This window comes from Centruroides vittatus, unplaced genomic scaffold (assembly GCF_030686945.1).
Source record: "Centruroides vittatus isolate TY-2023 unplaced genomic scaffold, ASM3068694v2 contig_696, whole genome shotgun sequence".
In the NCBI taxonomy this organism is placed as follows: Eukaryota; Metazoa; Arthropoda; class Arachnida; order Scorpiones; family Buthidae; genus Centruroides; species Centruroides vittatus.
In genome coordinates this window covers 84,142-104,724 of record NW_027122440.1, presented here as the reverse complement: position 1 = coordinate 104,724, position 20,583 = coordinate 84,142, and the positions used below count along the sequence as shown (strand labels likewise).

The 20,583-nt window shown below is 31.8% G+C and overlaps 1 protein-coding gene across 2 annotated transcripts; it reads right to left on the bottom strand.

The window, feature by feature from the left end:
• Window positions 1-4,041: 4,041 nt before the first annotated feature.
• LOC136980387 (putative fatty acyl-CoA reductase CG5065) lies at window positions 4,042-18,900 on the bottom strand. 2 transcript variants are annotated; one of them, XM_067276492.1, is made up of 13 exons: window positions 18,827-18,900; window positions 13,781-13,864; window positions 13,589-13,702; window positions 9,513-9,688; window positions 9,374-9,446; window positions 8,754-8,860; window positions 8,507-8,684; window positions 8,388-8,432; window positions 8,201-8,328; window positions 7,160-7,399; window positions 6,939-7,068; window positions 4,344-4,471; window positions 4,042-4,275 (listed from the first exon to the last, which is right to left on the bottom strand). In XM_067276492.1, exons 2-13 carry the CDS (start codon window positions 13,847-13,849, stop codon window positions 4,197-4,199), a joined length of 1,467 nt encoding a protein of 488 aa, XP_067132593.1. In that variant the 5' UTR covers window positions 13,850-13,864; window positions 18,827-18,900; the 3' UTR covers window positions 4,042-4,196. The 2 variants fall into 2 exon arrangements, with proteins under 2 accessions (XP_067132593.1, XP_067132594.1); XM_067276493.1 differs by having other exon boundaries at window positions 18,831-18,864.
• Window positions 18,901-20,583: the final 1,683 nt, after the last annotated feature.

Here is a 20,583-nt window from a genome sequence, read left to right as displayed (position 1 = left end):
ATAAAACTGTGCCTGTTTCGGATGCTGATCCCCACCTCGTAGATATCAAGTGTTAACCCTAAGGAACGAACTAATGAGGTATGAACCGAACTTGTAAGCTCTCTCTCTCGAACCCTACGCGACTTAGGGAAGTTAGTCAGATTTTGTACTGGTGTCTTTGTTAACTTTAATAAATCTTGTTTTGTTGTTAAATGGTCTCCTCTGTGTCTCGAATATCGCTTGCGCCTTATCGTCGACCCCATCCTTCCTCCTATCCACTCGCCCGACAAGAAGAGTCCCGTCTCTCGGGACCGAAAACGAAACTTTAGCCATCTTGACAAGTGAAAGATCAACGACCTGTTACCGGAAAAGGGAGATACGACTTCCTCCGACCTCCCTCGACATCACAATAGTTTCATCGAAGGACGAATTCGATAGAAGATTCTTAAAAAATATTTTGCAGCTTTGTAAAAGATCAAGTGCAAAGGCTAGATCAAAATCTTTTGTTTGCATCTTTTGTTTTGTTACTTTCGCGGTTCCGTAATCCAATAAGCAAGTTTATTGGATTAATGGAATTTAGAATTTTATGCCAAATAACTAATGAACACAAAAACTTAAATTGTTTAATACAATTTAATAAACCCTAGGCCTTGTCTCTTATTAAATTATTAATTTATTGGTTTTTGTAAATGCTTAGGAAGGCGTCGTATACATCTCCAAAATGAAATCTCAAAGGCTCTAACCCTGTCTTTTATTGGGGGTTCTACTTCGCGTTTCCTCCTGCCCTTTTTTCTAAATGTTATAGGTCGTAGCCAATAGATGAATTTCGGTAGAAGTTCCGAGTGACACAGTCAAAAAGATGTGTGAAGGAAGTAAATCCGGTGGAAAACACAATTACATCCATCTATCTTTTATTAATTGTTGAAAAAAGTTTTTTCTTCTCTCTGAAACAATTTGCCTTGTAGTTAAATAATATAAATTTTAAACGTTAATAGCTTGTTCATAAACGTTTTATTTATAACTTTTTCTCTATATAAAAGGCCATAGAAACACGCGAGAGAAAATCTAGACTTTCACATATACTAATATTGATTAAGTTCAGACGGTTAGTGGAGTAGTGTTAATGGAGTTGCCAAGGAGATCGGTTACGATGTAAACTATAAGAAATATCGACATCTATCAAATAGCCATGAAATACACAATATCCATATTCGTGTAATCGACATTTCATCAACTACATTTACCTACAGTATTAGAACTGTAGGTAAATGTATGTTGTAAAACAGTTTTGATAAATTTCCAAAATCCAGAAATTGAAATTTTTCTGTTTTAACTGTGTAATTTAATTATTAGTACGAAAATTAAGCAGCAGATGGTAATAGTCGATTATAATAATCGACTATTGTAACAATATTCCTTAACGTATATACATTACATTTTAGACACATTAATTTTTCAAAAAATTACATACTTTCTCATTTTTACTAAAGACACCCGATAGGGCTGCAAACATTTTTATTTACTATAAATGATGAAGATAAATGAACAAAACATCATTAAAAACTATGTAACAGAGATGCAGGTATTTTTATATAACTTTTTTCAGTAAATTCATCAAAAAATTTAAGTACAACACCAGATGAATTAAACTGAGATGCTTTAAGTTTTGAAAATTTAGTTGTGTTCTCTAAAAATGAATAATATTTAATAACTGAAGTTATGTAATTTTACAGCATTTTTTGGATAAATTTTACATTTATATCTTGATAACGAAATATGAGGTTTTGATTTACTTTATCTTACATATAAACTAAACACATAAAGTAAGCTTTAAACAAAATTTACTTTATCTTACAGATAAAGTAAACACATAAAGTAAACTTTAAACAAAATTTACTTTATCTTACATATAAAGTAAACACATAAAGTAAGCTTTAAACAAAATTTACTTTATCTTACAGATAAAGTAAACACATAAAGTAAACTTTAAACAAAATTTACTTTATCTTACATATAAAGTAAACACATAAAGTAAGCTTTAAACAAAATTTACTTTATCTTACAGATAAAGTAAACTTTATTTTCAACTTTGTACCAGTCTACTTTATCTTATAGAGAAAGTAAACTAAAACAAATTATCGGAACATTAAACGATTCTTTTCTTTGGACAACAAGTAAAGAATGGCACCATCAGAAGTAGGAAATGCCATAATTAGCAAAGTCATTTGATTTCATTCTGTAGCGTTTTAAAGTCGTTTCTATTTTCACTCATTAACACGTAGCGGCATTATATTCGATAGGAACTTGATTAGCATTAGACATATGTAATTACGATTATGTAGTAAGATTTTTAGTCATTAAAGAACTCCTGTAAGCCGAATTAAAGTGCAGATATAAATGAAATATTCGTTTGTTACGAAATCGTTCATAGCACTTTCAATTCGTCCGCAAAACGTAATTTAGAGCTCATCGATTCAAAAATGAAATAAACGATCACGAGGAGACCATATCAACTGACTGAAAAACACTGATCTAATTGATATTAAATGTATTACATAAACACAGTTTTGGAATGTCTGCAGTTTAAAGGATTTTAAAAAATTCACAGTTTTAAAATGTCTGTAGTTGATAAATTTGAAAAATTGATAATTTTGAAACGTGAGGAATTCACAAATATTCGAAAATTGACAGTTTCAAAATGCGTGTAACTATCAATACTTCATAAATTTACACATGGAATGTCTGGAACCTAAAAAATTTAGAAAGTGACAAGTTTTGAATATGAAAACCTGCAGCAATTCGAAAATTCAGTTTTGGAATGCGTGGAACTTGCAACAATTCAAAAATTGGCAATCTTAAAATGTCTGGAAGCCATCTAAATTAAAAAATTGAATTCCAATTGAAGATCTATGTCTTATGTTATAAAAGAGTTTATTATTCTTAAGATTATTAGATTATTTCGTACTTCTAACCTTCTACTATGTTATATTATTATACTGTATTTGATTTAAATTTACAAAGGTTATCCTACCAAACTCGGTGTGATAAACACATACGTAAGATCATAAACAAATCATATTGTAGTACGTATTACCGCTTTAGACTTTTTTTGAAAACTCTCTTACATTTAAGAAAATTAATGCATTTATTTTCGGATAATCGGGATTCTACTGTACTTAATGTTTAATTATTATTAAATTACATTATTACGTGAGAGTGTTTTGAAATATTCCAAATAAGTTGAAAGTATGCAAACCAATAACTGCATCGTATGCTTCCGTTTTTCAGATTAATGAGTCCAGCATTCTTATATAATGGTGTTAGGTGTGATGTTTCCAAACCTAGGAGATGTTCCTCGCTTGCTTTATGCTAAATGTAAACTTTTAAATTCCCCAGCTCCATTGATGTTTTATACAAGATTATACATTTTCTAATACTGAATAAATAATTTTTTAAAAAAGCGTGAAGCGTATAAGAATAAGAAATTGTACTGACCTTGCTGATGACGTTCCTGCGCGTGTTAAGTATTTGAGATACCCGAATGTCTACGTACCGGTACATAACAGACTAGCTCGGCACTGTGGCCCCATCTTATGGTGTAAGTTTACACTTTAGTTGCTTTTTTAGTGGTTTATTACCGATAATTAGTTAAATGTTCAATGGATATTCGTGAAAATATAATCAGCGATTCCCCTCGTCTTGTTTTATTAACCTGCCAAATTTGGTAAAAGTCGGGCGAGATTTAGTTGATTTATCGCTTCGGGGATCGGTGACTTTCTAATTGTCTTTGCTTACAGCTCGGAGTGAAAGTTTTACAATTCTTAGCTATTAAAATTCTGTTTTCTTGGTATGTTGCTTATTCAACTTTTAGCAAAATAATCCGTCTTAACTAGCAAAGCCAATGTTCACTGCAAGTTAGAGAAATGTGTAACAATAATCTCGTGAGTGTCGTTGAGTATTCTGACACCTCTACTTCTATATAAAAAGTAAGGAATAAGGAATATTCGTAAAGGATACTTCGTCTGAATTTTGAAAATCATCCATGAAATAAAAAGTTCAAAATTTATACGAAAAATATTCATTCTTAATGTATCTCTCTCCTTTTACATTCGAAAACAGCAATCAATCAATCAACATCAGGAGTAACGTCATTACGATATACATCTTGATAGTGTAATATCATTAAAATGCAATTTAATATATTATCCTCTAAAAAGTTACAATGATAAGAAGGTGAGACTGTAAAGAAATCCCAAAAACAATCCAGTTTGGGCAAGTAAAATGGAATAATATTTCCTGTAAAATATAACATTATGTTAAAAATTATTTTATTTTGAGTTAGAAGAATGTAGATAGATGCTTACATTAACAACCGTTTTCTACTTCGAGGGATGGTCGAATCATCTTCCGTCAACACAAATCTCCTGATGCCGAGAACGTACTCGTCCAAGTAATCGTCCCAATTGAGTTTCGAGATGTCAAAGTCGAAATTCTGAAAGAAAATTTCGATATTTTGTACATTTTGCGAATGGTTTTCTTGTTTTCATTCAATAGATCTATTTGCAGGCAATAGTGGCGTGCAATTTAGTTACCTCGCCATATCCCATGATTGTAAATTTTGGTTTGTTCTTTCTGTTAGATGGAGCATAAAGAAATCAATAGTCAATTCTTGAATTGGTAATTTCTTCTTCGATTATATTTATGTAAACTTTAATAACAGCAATTCAGAAGATATTCAGAAATAAACGAAAATGTTTAAAGTTTTATGTTATAAATTTTCGATTTGTACTGTTTGTCAGCTGATTCAAGATAATAATATGCTTGTTGCTTACTTTTGCGCCAGCAATAATAGGGCACTAGACAAGGTCAAAATGCCTTGTTTCCTTTGGAAGGACCTCGAGGTCCAATGGCGGAAAATGGGTTGGTGGTGTAAAGTCGTCGACAATGGACCATACAGAAAGCCCTATCCCACTGACAACGAAACTGACAGACCTATAGTAGAAATTTCTTAATTTAGCATTCGATTATCTGTAATCTCCGGTATTCATGGAAAACCTCGCGAAGTATGATGCACACTGATAGCAATAAACCTTAACAAGGTAAATTTTATGTATTTGTCACGTGAATGTGCTACTCTGTCCAGAATGTTTTAGTGCTTGCTCCCAAATACTTACAATTAGTCAAGTCAGAGGTTCTCAAAGTTAAATGTGCAGACTCTGTAGAAAACATAACAACTTATATATATATATATATATATGTGTGTAAGCATGCACAATCTGTTCAAATTGTTTCTTTGGTCCTTCCTAAAAGAAAAAAATCCAGCAATTTACGAGTTGCGTAAATTTTCCAGCAACATTTGAAACTAGGTCTGACGCCATCTGTTATCATATTTTATTAAAAACTTTTATATAATTAATTATTATTCGATAGAAAATAGCTTAGTTTTGAAAATAAAACGAGTTTTACAAAATAAAAAGAAAAATATTTAAATACTAATAACGAGTGAAATCTCCATTAAGTCCAACACCACTGGAGATGCGATACTTGCTGACTCCTCTCTATCTGTCTACCCGTACACCTCTAGTTACCAATTTTTGACAGCATCAGTTTTACTAGTACAAAAACTCTCTGATCAGAATTTTCGACAAAGAACGCAGGCGATATTAAACTTTAAATTAGGTGAACAAAACCGTGTTCCTCCCATACAGGAAATTCGACTTTTCTGCAGCGCTTAGAACTACTGTAGATCAGAATCTTAAGAAATTGCTAGTCCGAACTTTAAACCCTTCTGGTACTGAAACCATGCTTTTGAAGGGCTATATTTACAGAACATTTTAGATTCCCTTGGCATCTGAAGTGGCAATATTACTCCATAACAAGCATTTTACTGTTTGGAAAAGCTCACCGCAATCTACAGGATTTCAGTTCACAACAAGTACAGTACTGTATTATGGAAAAAGATAAGTTCACAAATCGGAGTCATACTATATACAATTAATGAACTTATCTTGGTGCAGAATACCTCTTGTAAATTGAAATTCTGTATTTCGAAGAGAGCTTGACAAGTCCTTCTTACGGTCGAACTTTTTATCTAGGTGTGGGTTTCCAGGAACACCCAGTCACTTTTTACATGAAACCTAGAGTAATGATTTTGTCATTTACAGAGACTAGGACATATTTATTGAACCAAAGTGGTTTACCTTCAATTTGTGGAAGGAGACGAAAACCAGAGGACAAAAATGCAAACTGTACCCTTGCATGGTGTTAGTGATAGATTTTCCGATTGGCAGTATACATCGTCATTCCTTTTTTAACTTTATATTTTGGAATTTGGTGCATGCTAATGACACTCGCTTTGGTAGAATGTACAAGAAACAAAGCAGCATGGAACATAGCAATATTTTTTTTTTACTATCTAAAATTTAAATTTAATGCATATATCTGTATTTGCTATCTCATAAATAATTCTTGCTACTATAACAATAGTAAGAATTAATATTAGTACTAAGATTAGTATAAAATTTCTATTATGACAGCAATTCTTATTGCTATGAAATTGGACACGTTATGCTATTTAATCTTAACGGATTTTATGAAATAAATACGGAATGTATATTCGAAAAATACATGTTACGTTCTCATATTATAGCGTGTTCTGATAAAGTTAAAGATTTTCGGAAAAATAATAAATAAAACAAGGCAATTGTCAATTCATATACTGTTACATTCTTTTCACAGTATCCTACTTAGTTCCTGTGTATGCTTTGGTGTTAATAGTAGATATAAAATCATCATTAACATTAACGTTCTTTTCTAAAGTTACTTTCCTGAACTTCATTATCATAACTGATTCAAAGTTTAATTCATAAGCTTTGGTTGCCTACAGTGCAAATTCGATTGTAAATATCTATGCAAGTAGTAATAAGATGTTACGTACAATACTTGTAAATTCATCCTACCTGTTTATCTTCGCTGGACATCGCTTCTATCAATTTTTCCATATTATTAGAACAAAAGTTCCATTCTCTATTGCAAAAATATTCTAATACATTCACCATCTTGTGAAACTTTTCGTAGACATTCACCATCCTTAATAACGAAAAACAAATAAATTAATTAATATTTATACATATATGCTTTATTTAATATATAATACTTAAGCAAATTCAAAACAATATACTTTGGTTTTCTGCCAACAGCAACTTGAAATAAATCTGTTAACATTGCGGGAAATTGATGCTGCATCACAATGCATACACGATTCCAATAATAATTCTTCTTGGCTACTTTTGTTGGATATAAAAATGTGTTCGCCGATGGAGAATTCCAAGAATGGAAATACAAACGTTGGAAAAACTTTCGATATATAATAGGATTTATATATCCTGAAGTGCAATTGTAAATTGGGATTTCATCTTTTCTGCAAAGAGAATAGCAAAGAGAATTTCTTAAATGTATCTAGAAGTTACATAAGATTCTGAACGAAATTACACGAATTAAAATTTTCAAGCTAGGGTATATATGATTAACATATTTTAAATTTATCTATTAATTCACTTCAGAATCTTTTCCAATTTAATTTCTTTAAGGGATAATTTAATATAGATGTATTTTGTCTGCTAATTTCTGAAAATTCGTATGAAGTGAAATTATTAAAGACAAAAGTATTTCTTTCGCTAATATACAGGGATGATTATCATTTATAAGACGAACTAATATAAAACTTTTGATTAATACATATTTAAATAAAAAAATATTTGTGAATATATTGATTGGGCTGCAATTTAAGAATTGTATACCTATAAATTCCCACTGTCATATGTCTGGCTGTCTTTCCACAATCTCGAGAATTGAATTAGACAGATGAAAGTTCAGACAAGAAATGGAAATCTTAGGTTCAGGAGGATCCCATTAATTATATGTGAAATTTTCATGCGAACCGAAAGTTTCGTTATTTCAATTCGAAAATTTCCCCCGAAAAGAATTAGGTACATGACCAGTACAACTCTATTTCTAACAGGAAAAGTATGATGTACGGAGGCAAGATACCATTAATTTCACGTAAAAATAATATACTATAAATATAATAAATTAAAAATTGCAGCCTCGCATGGTAACTGTATCACATTAATAATTGCTCGTTAGCATTTGCAATATTTTTATAATTGACATTTTTTCTAGAATTTTCAACAAAAAAAAAAAAATAAATAAAAAAATTTACTCTCGATGAAGAATCGTTGCCTTTTTCCAAGCGGCAGCCAACATCAAATTAATCACTGTATCTACAGGAATAACATCAAAAATTTTGTCTTCGTCAACTAATAAGCTTCTGGCTATTCCTTTTAATACCTGAAAGTACGCAATTTTTAATCCCTTCTTCATCTCCAAAAGTATTTAAATGTACTTACGGCAGCAATTACATAATCTGCACCGCTATGGCTATCGTTCCATCCCTACAATAAAGAAATTTACAACGATTTTACTTTAAGCGGCTAACTTATTTTAATGCATAATAAAATCTACTCACGGGAATGGGTTCCTTCCAACTGCAACCTACTATAGAAGGTCTTACGATAACTACAGGCAAATCTCTACAGAAGTTATTCAAGTAATTTTCTGCTATGGCCTTTGTTAAAGTATAGGTGTTGGGTCGACCTTCGAAAACATTTTCGTCTGTTATCTTTGCTGAATCAATATTTTCTAGACTACAATTATAAAAATATCAATAAGATGCCAGTGTTGAAAAATGCATTTAAAGCGCTATACTATAATACTTTGCGATTTTCTTAAATTCTTCAAAAGTTCTGGACATTGTATAAATTTTTTCATCCACTTCCTTTCTATTGCAGAAAGAATAAGCCGTAGATGTGTGCACGAATACCTGAAATTAAGATATACAACGTATGTTGTATTCAATACTTATAAATGAATACAGCTGATTAGACACTACAAGATATTTTATAATGTGTTTCCAGTTTTAGTATTTACAAACATTATTTGTACAAAAGTTTCGCAGTTACCATACAGTGTACAAGAGTTTCGTATTTAAAGAAACCTCCATTTTATATTTAAATTAATTTAAAAAAAAGGCTTGAATAAAATATACCCAGCTCGACACTTCCTAGTATTTTCACTTTTTGTTATTTTAATGTAAATTAGTTTAATGGGCAATCTATTAATAGAAAAGAGTAAATGCTTCATTGTAGAATTATTAATTAATTCTTCTGATTTTTTTCAATAGCATTAAAATGCTTCCTATAATTTACGTTTTTCACTAATTACAGATAGTGTTTGTGCTGATTTGATTTAAATTTGAAAATAGAAACAAATAAAGGTTTTTGAAATATGTACCTAATCTTGTTCATCAAAAATTATTTATAATCAAAACATTTACCAACAAATTTTCCATTTGGCGACAAACTTCGGCTAGATTTTTTGTCGATTCCACATTGTTGATAAATGAATCCCTGCGAAATAGATCAAAAATAAATACGAAACTCGCAGATTATGTGTTTAATTAATGCAAAACATACCGTAAAGGTTCATCGAATTTAACCGAAGCGGCCAAGTGAAACACCACCGAAACATTCTTCGTAATCAAACCCATTTCCGAAGAGGAAATTCCTATATTACGTTCAGTGAGGTTCCCTTCGATGCATTCGACTTTATTACAAATCTCCGGATTTTTCAGTAAGACACTTTCGAAAATCTATTATATCATAAATATGAAATATTACGAAAATTTTAGTATCAACTTTTATGATATATACACGTGATAATGTAAGTGATATACAACCAGAATGGCGTCAGGTATTATAACATTAAATACACTTACTTGCATTGACATAATTGTGTTTATTTTTATATTAGTTTGACGTCATGCTTAAATTATTTGGCAATGGAAAGTGTGAAGGTGATGTCGATTGGACTTTATTATATAGTTTACAAATAGTTTGTATGTATTGTATATGAAATATTATAATTAAAAATAATCATTTCCGTGGGTATAAAATAAATTTAATGACATTTTTTAAAATGTTTCCTTAAATATTCTTTTTTATAATAATTTTAAAAACATCGTTCAAATTAATTAACGTCCATAATATAGCCAAATAGATTCAAATAATTGTTTTTCAAACAATTTTCTCTGACGGAAGGTCACTAAGAGCCAAATGAACGAATCTAATCAAAAACATTAATATATATAATAATGATTAAAACAATAGAAATTGTAGAAAATTTCTTTTGTTTCTATATTCTAACGCGTGTACTGTACAATCTATCAGCAATTTTCTGGATTCCTCAGCCATGACTGATTAACTATTACACAGGAGAAATGAAGAAAGATTACTGATAATGAATAGCCTATTGTGTTCTTTCTTACGTCTACAATACTATGACCTCGAAATTGAAATTATATTTTAAGTGTGTAGTGGTGCTGCTGCTTACAATTGCATGTATTTTAGAAGTAAAAAAAGTAAACTAGTCACTCAAAATTATACATTGACGAACATCTACAATGCAGACAATACAAGTTATTATAAATCACAAATGAACACTGATTAAACCAGAGTACATCTTAATAGAAATTTAAGTCGAATGTCGGGATATAATGTGATGTGTTCTACAATCATCTAAATTCATAACGTCAGAATTTGATTTCAATAAAACTGTTTTTCTTTTACGATTTATCATTTTCGATGTCATTTACCATTAACAGAACTTATTCTTAAGTGAAATGAGCAAATTATTTATTGTGACGTCGCCAGAACGCAGGGATAAAAAACTTAATTTAAAGTATATGCTCTCAACTTCAAATTAGCAGTGTCTTGCCCTCGTTATTAAAAGAAAAGTATGAGGTAGAGGGGCAAGCCTCTACTAATTTGTGGTGGAGAGCATACAGAAGTGGCCATAAGTAGAGCTGCTCTTGACACGACCTCTGTTTTGTTTACCATCTACCACATAATGAATATTGTGATAGTTGAAAAGAGCACAAAAAAGAGTCAAAATAGTCAATACTGAATCAAACAGATTTTATTTTAAATCTGATTTACAAAAGAAAGGACGAAGTTTTTATAGTTTACACTGTGACAAAAGTAGAGCTACCGAAGGAAGTATGCAGATTTGTCCAGTATTTTTAGGACAAAATATTTGTATTTTGTGGCGTAACCAGAGCTTCAGATCACTGCATGACTACTACGTTCCACTGAATGAACTAAGTTGTCAAGCACTGATTGGGAAATCTCATACCATGATGTTTAGCTGGCAGACCACAATTCAACCGGATTTGAATATGTACGCTGACGTACACGGCGCTCAACTTCATCTAAAAGATTTCCTATGGGGTTTAAATCTGGAGATTGGGCTAGCCATGTCATAAGATTCACCATTTTCTGTTGAAAGCATTGCTCTCCCAAATTTGCTGTGTGTTTTGGGTCGTTGTCCTGTTGGAAGATCCATTTCCTTGACATTAAACGACGTGCATGAAGAAGCATTTCATTATGCAATGTATTCCGATAAATGGTTTGATCTATTATTCCATTAATTCTATGAACTGCACTAAATCCCTTTGCAGAAAATCATCTTCTTATCATTATGCTTTATTATAGGAACTGTGTATTTTGGGTCATATCTCATATTCACTGGTCGTCTGACATATCGTATTTCATCTTTACTAGAGATGACACTAAATTTAGATTCATTACTCTATAACACCTTGGACCATTTTTGGTCGAGTCGGCCCAAGTGATGTGTTCATGTGAAAACTCTAATCTCAACTTTTTGTTTTTTGCAGAGATGAGTGGTTTCTTTGCTGGTCATCTCCCATGTAATCCAAAACTAGTCGAACGTCTTCGTACAGTCTTTATGCTTATATCTGGGTTACCGTTTAATATGTGAAGCAATCAAACAAGGATTGGCTGCACAAGTATGCCTGATCAAACGATCTAACTGTGGTGTTGTTTTTTTACCTGACTTTTTGGTAGAAACAATGGTCACATATATTTGAAAACGCTCCACCAGTTTCGCTACAACAGTTTTATGCACATTAAATATTTTACTAATTTCAGTATAGGTCTTTTTTTTCTTCAAACACTACCTACCATTCTTTGTTCGATATTATTTAATAATTGTATTCCTTTGAGGCATTTTGTTATATTTCTTATAAAATCAGTTAATATATATTCATCCAACTGATTATGATTGCATTCTGTTCCATACAACAATGCAAACTAATTTGCATACTTTTCTTGGTAGCTCAACTTTTGTCAGTGTACAATATAAAAACTTTACAATATAACAGGAAAAATGTGTTGATAGGGATAAATACTGACCCTCTAATTTTTGTATTTCTCGACATTTTTATACCGAAGGTGCCCAAAATATATATATAAAAATCCAGTAATGAGTTACATAATTTTCCGGGCTATTATGAGATTTTATTTAAAAAGTAACTTTGCATTATTAATCATAATATATAAAGTTGTGTGTGAAGCCATCTGTTATGAGATTTTCTTATAAAAATCTTTCTATATTTATTAATTATTATAAATGGCACAGAGCTTAATTTTGAGCATAAAGATGAGTTGAAAAAATTGTAACTGCTAATAACAAGTAAAATCATTAAGTCTGAAATCCCCACCAGTCGACCTTAACCATCAGTTTAATAGCATCGATGCTCCTTATATATAAATTACATACCAAATTTGATTTTTTAATTTTTACTCCATCCTGAGATATTAAAGAAAAGGACGCCAATAAACACACAAACACAAATATCCACTGAATTTTTCTCGTTTTAAAAATTTTTTGGTTTCGAAGGTTTCAAAACGTAGAAATTTGCAAAAATATTCGAATGAAATTTGACACAATTCCTCTAGTTTCCCTTCTTATATATTCATAACAGCCAGGAAAGTTAAAACCATACACAATTCCGTATGTTTTTTAAGGATTATTTATATGTATGTAGAATTAAGAGTAGCTTCCTATAACATTTGAATATACGAAGTGATCCAACAGTCAATAATAATTTTAAAAATTCATATTTAAAAATTTTTATTTTGAAGGTGTGAAGAAGAATGACCTGAGTTTGGAAATACCAACGTTGTATACAAGTTTTAGTTATAATTACTGTCTCGATGTAATAAAATGGTTTTATCAAATGTTCTTTGTAACTAATTTCTGTCTCTGTTCATCTTATTTTTCTAATCAGTAACTTTGACAATGTCATATAATGAGCATCCTCAACATTAGTGGTACACAAACTTACAAAATTGTTCACAAGTTCACAAGCAATGTATATTCGATAAATATACAATGCTTATCCAGACCTATTTCTATTATTTATAAATGATGTATCAAATATAATCGTAGGCAGGATTAACGTGTGTCCCTTACCAGATTTGATCACGTGGGACATATTTTGAGCATCATCTTCTAAACAATGTAATTTGTTTGCGAAACTTTTGACTACACTCTAAATTTTGGCGTAACTGTTGAATGTAGGTCTGAAGTTTTAACACCCAATAATTATTTTAAGAAAATATAGGTAAAATATCTTAATCTGTTTATTTCTAGTTTATCTTTAATGAAAAATATTATTTTAACTTACTTTAGAACGAAACAATTCTTTTTTCCTTTCTTCCACTGGCATTCCTTTTTTGCCTCTAATTAAAACGTAAATCTTTCGAGCATTGCAAGATCTTAGCAATTTTTCTAAAAGCACCTTCAAATATTAGAAAAATTAGGTATAAATAACTTATTAAAATATCTGCGCGTAATAACATGATGCAAAAATGCTTGCCTTTCCCAATGAACCAGTTGCTCCTGTTACAAATATCTCACGATTTTCATAAAATTTCGATACAGACATTCTTCTTCTGTGAATCTGTCAAATATTTAGTTAAATCAATCGTCGCGGAGGACTGTAAAACTGGAGTCACATTTACAGAAAAAAAAACCACTTAAAACGTGAACTGAGCGCCAAAACCAGAAAAATTTTACGTCGCTCACACGTAAAATTTCTAGAAAAATAACTCGAGAAGTGCTCAGTAAAAAATTTTTTCTGATCGAACACTCACAATTGATTTGTTTCTCAACTTCAGATATTTTTGGGAAAGTGGGAATTTTCCCGCCACTCGAGGCAGTTCAACGGAATCCGAACATGTCATAAGAAGGCAGTCCACAAGAATTTGGAAAGTCCCATAGAAGGCAGTACTCTATAGTTAGAAATGCCATAGAGGGAACCATATAGAAGACATAGAAATATATTATATTGATATATTGATCCTCCCATTCCACGTTCTCCAGAATCCTTATCAATACGACGACACCCAAGAGAAGATCAAACATCAAGTAAAGATAGTATATAATATTTTGAACTTTTGTAAGATCTCTCTCCCTCGTGTAGTATTCGTGCTAGATATACAAAATAGAGTTAGGTTTACATCCTTGATATAATACTCGTAACAACTAATAATGCTTGTGGAATATTCTATATACTTTATCGTTATATTAATAGTTTAATAAATAATGTTTGATGTATATATCTATTGGTTTTTGTTCAATCTTTATCTTTAAGACATTTATCGATGAATAGCCCTCCTTGTAATCATCCTTTTTATACGCGAGTTAAACCACGATAAAAACAGTTTAACTGGTGTCGGGAATTCTGATAGGAGACGGTGATTATACGATCGTCTTGTCTCCGCATCTTTTTCACACATAAAATTCCCACCCTACGACTGTGGGACGGATTTTACCAATCTCTAGCCGATTAAGTGATGGAGAGTATAATCCAGACTCTCTATCCCCGGTTAACCTCACAGAATATTTTCTTCCACGGAAAAATTTAAATCATTGTATTAATTACTCATTAACTTAGTCTAATTGTGTGTAAATACTGACTTAAACAAATTCATTTTTATATAAGATAATTATCTACATTTTTTATACTCTTATTACAAATATCATTAAGAATATGTAAGAATACATAGTCTTAATTAGGTACTGTACATACTGTAATATTGCTAATGTTAAAATATAATATATTTATGTTAATTCCAGTCTTTTTATGTACAAAACGAACATGTATGATTGTATCTTCGTAATACATATCTAATTGTCATTCTCGCTGTTCGTTAACTCATTTTAACAGAAATGGTGTGACTATACATGAATTTCGAATGCTTTCCTTCGAGTGATCGTTACAAGTGAAAATTAATTGGTGTTAGATTATTTGTGTGTTCTGTACTCATAGGGCACACTATAACCTTCGACGATTCGAATCGGCTGAGATCTGTATACTTTTTAGGATATTGCATGGGTCACGGTAACAATCTAGTTTTTTATATTCGAAATTTTAGTTTTTTATGCATGAAAACTTTTGAATTACCTTACATATTTCTTCTTTTTTTCAAGCTAGGTTTTTTATTATATAATTAAAGCAATTACGTCATACGGCAGGTAGGAGAGTCCGGTGCGCGCACTGGGGCCGGCATCCACTGGTTTGACCTGGACCGTCTTGGAGATTTAGTTATTGCTTCTTGACCCGTGACATGCTGCATCATTATCTCGCTTTCCTCTAATAGGGCGATATTGCCCTATTAGAGGAAGGCGAGACAATGATACAGCACGTCACGGCCGCATTGGGTCAAGAAGCACAAAAAATTGGTCTCAGTATAAACGCCGTGACATCGAAAATTATGCATGTAAGACTGCCCAAACACAGGGAGTAATTTCTCCACCTCCTCCAATCGTTGTGCTTAGACAATTGTCTGAGCACAACGATTGGAGGAAGTGGAGAATTTTCTTACTTGGGTAGTGTTATTTCCCATAAGGTGACGCATAAATGGACGTGAAGTGCCGCAACAGAAAAACGGCGACAGTCTTCTGGCAGATGAACAAAATTTGGTCCATTATTATTGCCTTACCGTCCTTGTTCACTTTATTATATATTTGTCAACATGGACATTAATCATTAACAGGCTAATTATACTGGTGTTAATTATTTACACAAGAATTTCCTCATTCTTGTGCAAATGCTTAACACCAGTATAATTGCCCTGTTAATGATTAATGTCCAAGTTGACAAATATATAATAAAATTTGGTCCTCACCATCCATCTCATTGAGAATCAAATTTTGCTTGTTCACCTCCATCGTGATTCCGATAGCTATTTATGCTAGTGAGTCCTGGAAGACATCGGGAAACATCAATACGAGGCTCGATGTCTTCTAACAGAGATGTCAACGACGAATCCTAAAGATCCGATATTTAGATCATACCACCAATGAAGAGGTTTTCCGAAGGAGTCAGATATGCAAACTTCATAACATTGTCGCCCGTAGAAGAATCTGACATATTTCGGAGAACAATAGGATCCATAAAATGGGCTTTCCTGGTGCCAAACGACCACGAGGACGCCCCAGGAATACTTGGCGTAGAACTTTTCTTCAAGATTTGAAGATGCTCAACATGACTTGGGAGGAAGCCCATAATCGAAACAGATGGAAGATAATTGCTGCCCGGTATGCTATCTAGCATTGAAGGAACTACTACTACTATTATACTACAATATAGAAAATTACTGTTGTATATATGCTTGTAACTTAGTTATAAACAAAACCCAGATTTCTATATAAATTGAAATAAATTGAACTTGGTTAAAGCTTACTCATAAATAATAATAAAACCCGGCTTGCAATGAACGTCGTTTATAATTTCTTAAGTTGTAGACATTTTCATAAAATTAAAAACTCTTTTGTATATTAATATATATTAAACCAAGTGGTATTAAAAATTCCTTTTGTAAATAAACAAGTTCATTCCAGTTACTCACTATCTTAGATTAATTTAGTTTAGAATACAATAGTTACGCGGATCTTGAACCACTTGAGCAATACATTGGAATGACGTTCGTTCAGAAAGGATTTTTGGAGAATTTTCTGGAATTTCTGGCAGTTTATCTTACGTCACACGTATAGCATATAAAAGACAAGTTACCTTTAGCGGTTCATATTAATGTTTGTGAAAAATGGCGAGAGGTAAGGCACTAGCGGTACCAATCAGGAAAATTACTATCCAGAAGCATAAAGAAAGAGTCTCTCGGTGCTGTATTGCGCGGAATGTGCAGATATCTCAGTCTATAATATAGAAAATCATAAAATGTTTTCGAGAAACGGGGAAACACTCGTCTAGGAAAAACATTAGGAACAAAACTATGATCTTTTTTATGCTATATTTCTCAAAACAGGCAAGTTTCCGTAGAAGATTTGACAAAATGAACAAGGGAATACTCTAATATCCCATTATCTGAATGCATAGTGTAGAGATATACCCGACAATACGTACAATCCAAGTGAAATCCTCTCATAAATGAATCATGCAAGTGCAGACGTTTAGCTTCGGCCAGAACTTATCTGAAGCGGAAAAACGTTGACTAGAACAATACACGAATCAACATTTCATGTAAACCGTGGGAATATAGGTTACAAACTCATTTGTAATAAAGACAAACTAGCAATTCAGAATGTTAATTAAGACCCGTCCAGAGCCTCTAATTGTTTGGGATGGACAAGCGCAGAGGCAATTGGAGATTTGCATTTTTGCGATGGTGCCGTGGACTCAGTTCTATATTCTAATCTCTCAGCAACATCTACGCGAATATAAGACGTAAAATTCTCCAAAGATAAGCCTACATTTTGCAGCACGACAAGGCTGGTATGCCAAATGCTACAAAACAATAGCCCAGATGCGATCTAATCATACAAGTTATAGTACCCTCACGTTAAGTGATGTACAGTACAAAGTATCGAAAATTTCGTATAAACCTGGTTCCAAAAGTTTTTGAATGAAATAAGTATAGATTTAAGAATTGCTAAATTGAAATTACATTTTTGGCAGCCATTACAGGATTTGTTTTTTAATAGGTATGCGTACTTCTTATTGCAACAATGAACTGGCCATTACTTATGGTTACTTCAGCAGCTTAATTTCATTTGCATTATTATCACGTAATTTATCTAAGAATGATATTTTTGTTGAATTGTGAACATTTTATCCTGTTATCAATTATTTTTGTTTTGAGGAAATCGACTTAGAAAGCCAATTTACATGGTTAACAAGCCTTTCCTTGACGTAAGTAGCGAGCGTTTTACGTAAACAAACTGAAACGTTGAAAAACCTTTGTGACACTGAAAAATTAACGTTGTTTCTACAGAAAATTAGCATTAACTTACGTTTATAAAGTCAACATAATTACTTTATGTAAAAGCTTATAAATAATGCTTCTACGTGAAGATGAAAGTTTCTAGCAATTTTCAAATTGCAGATGTATACGTTTTTAGTTTTGTCTGTTGTCTGTCCTTCATTAGTCTCGAACCGGAGTTAGATGAAAATAGAAGTCGGATGTGGAAAGAGTCCTTGCTGTAGGCGCTAATAAACTAAATACAATCTTTTGTCTAAACTGGAAGTCGCTTGACTTTTAAATTTAAAATTTTCAGCTTCTTATTGTGACACTACACTAATATACACCTGATTACCCTTTTTACTTTCCTATCATTCATTTAAAGTAATAAATAGCAAAACAAAAGTGCTAAACAACTGGAAACGAATTTTTTAAATTGATTTCTTTTCAAAAATGGCAAAGACTATTCGGAAAAAATTATCTGTAATGATAATAAGCCTGATAAATTGGTGTGTAGAATAAATGGAAACAGATATAGCCTCTTGAAACACTTGTTAATCAAATACTTTTGCTAGATCTGTTAACATTTATATGCAATGATTCAATCATCATAAAAGCTATACCTATAATTATTTAGAAAATAACTATAAGTAAAGTCTTACCTACAAAATTCGATGACGAAGTCGATTTAATACTACGTCTGAGTTAAGTGAACAGAGAAAAAGACAGAACTTCCTCATCCATTGAAATTTATTTCCTTTGTCGGTCAAGACCGGTTTTCTTGATTTTTTTTTTGTGTTTCGAAGTTAATTTCTTGGCATACGATAGTTCTTACTTTACTACTTCGAGTCTCTATTAAAAACGTACACTATAATTAAATACCAAATACCGCTTATGTAATTATTAATTAAAGGAAATGCTTTCTAGCGGTCTTGACTTCCACTTTAACTTTACAAATTGCGTGTGTTAAATAACAAATCGCTCTTTTATTTTTCTTTTTATCTCCAACGTTGCATTCTTTACTCGTATAACACGACTACAAATAAATATAAAAACAGAAATTAATTTTGAGTCCAAACAATTAGTCGGAATTGCTGCAATAACAGTTAAATGCAATACTGTAACGAGTAATTATTTGTTGTGACATGGTCACTACGCAGGCTGTAATTTTCAATTATATTTTACATTTAGTTTATTTAATATATGTGGGGTTTAGACGACTAACATTCCTAAACCGTTAAGATAATAAATTGACGAGGGAGAAGGAGGGAGTAAAGTAAGGGGAGAAGTGTGGGTGATGGCAAAACCAGGACGACAGTTGGTGACGGCGCGAAAGGAGAATGGACGAAAAAGACGATTAAGACGGTGACGGACGAAACAAAAGAAGGTTATATTTACGACAATTACGAACGCTGGTTATTGTAATTTCTAGTTCTCTATTTCTCTCATTACCTAATTACTACATATGTATGCTCTTGATCTCAAATTAGTAGTGTCTTGCCCTTGTACTGTATACATCATACTTTTCCTGATACAATAGAATCGTGCCGGTTATCTATCTAACTCCTTTCGGGCGAAATTTTTTGAATTGAAATAACGACATCCAGTGCAAACCGTGAGTTTGAGAAGTTTGAGTTAATTGGGACCTCCTACCACTAATCTTTCCATGTCTTGCCTTGGATTTGATCTGTTTAACTCCGTTCTCCAGATAAAGAAAAGACTGTTAATATATAATAATTATTTTCTCAATATATATATAATGTTTTATTACGTTATTGTCTACGAGAAATTTCATTCTAACTGATAAAATACTGCAATGTTACGCTCCCGCTTGTTAATAACAGAGAAAAAGTATGACGATTGTTCAAAAAAATGACCCCCATGCAAGATTTGAATTCCTCGAAACATTGACAAATACAAAAATAAAATCGGGTTTTTTTTTCTGTATGTATGGATGTAAGTGTGTGTGGGTAGCACCATATTGTTCACCGTGTTTAAAGCTTAATAACTCCTGCATCTTTTGTCGAAACTTTCTAAAATTTTATGTGGTGGTTTGTATATAAGGGGCATTGATACTATTAAATTTCGGTGGTAAAAGGTCGAAGGGACGAAGAGATACAGGGGGGTGTCGTATCTCGAGTGGGGTTTCATTTAATGAAGACTTTACGCGTTATTGGTATTTACGATTAAAAAAGTAATCTATAACATGAAAATTAATATTTTTGTCATTTTATAATAATTAATAATTCAAAAAGTGTTTTGAAAAAATATCATAATAGAGAAACGTTCTGAAGTATTCAGAAGAAGTGCACATAAAAACTTATTATATAAACTCTGCCAACAACGACAATATTTCTTAGTTATATAATTCAATAGAATTTATATTTGTAAGGAAAATTAGAGACAAATTGACAAATTT

Excerpts from the sequence above, each read along its gene's own strand:
- LOC136980387 (XM_067276492.1), bottom strand. The coding sequence starts at position 13,849 with ATGTCTGTATCGAAATTTTATGAAAATCGTGAGATATTTGTAACAGGA. Across the intron at positions 4,472-6,938 it reads TGTCCAGCGAAGATAAACAG|AATTTCGACTTTGACATCTC; the intron begins GTAGGATGAATT and ends ATTTTCTTTCAG. Across the intron at positions 4,276-4,343 it reads AGTAGAAAACGGTTGTTAAT|GAAATATTATTCCATTTTAC; the intron begins GTAAGCATCTAT and ends TATATTTTACAG.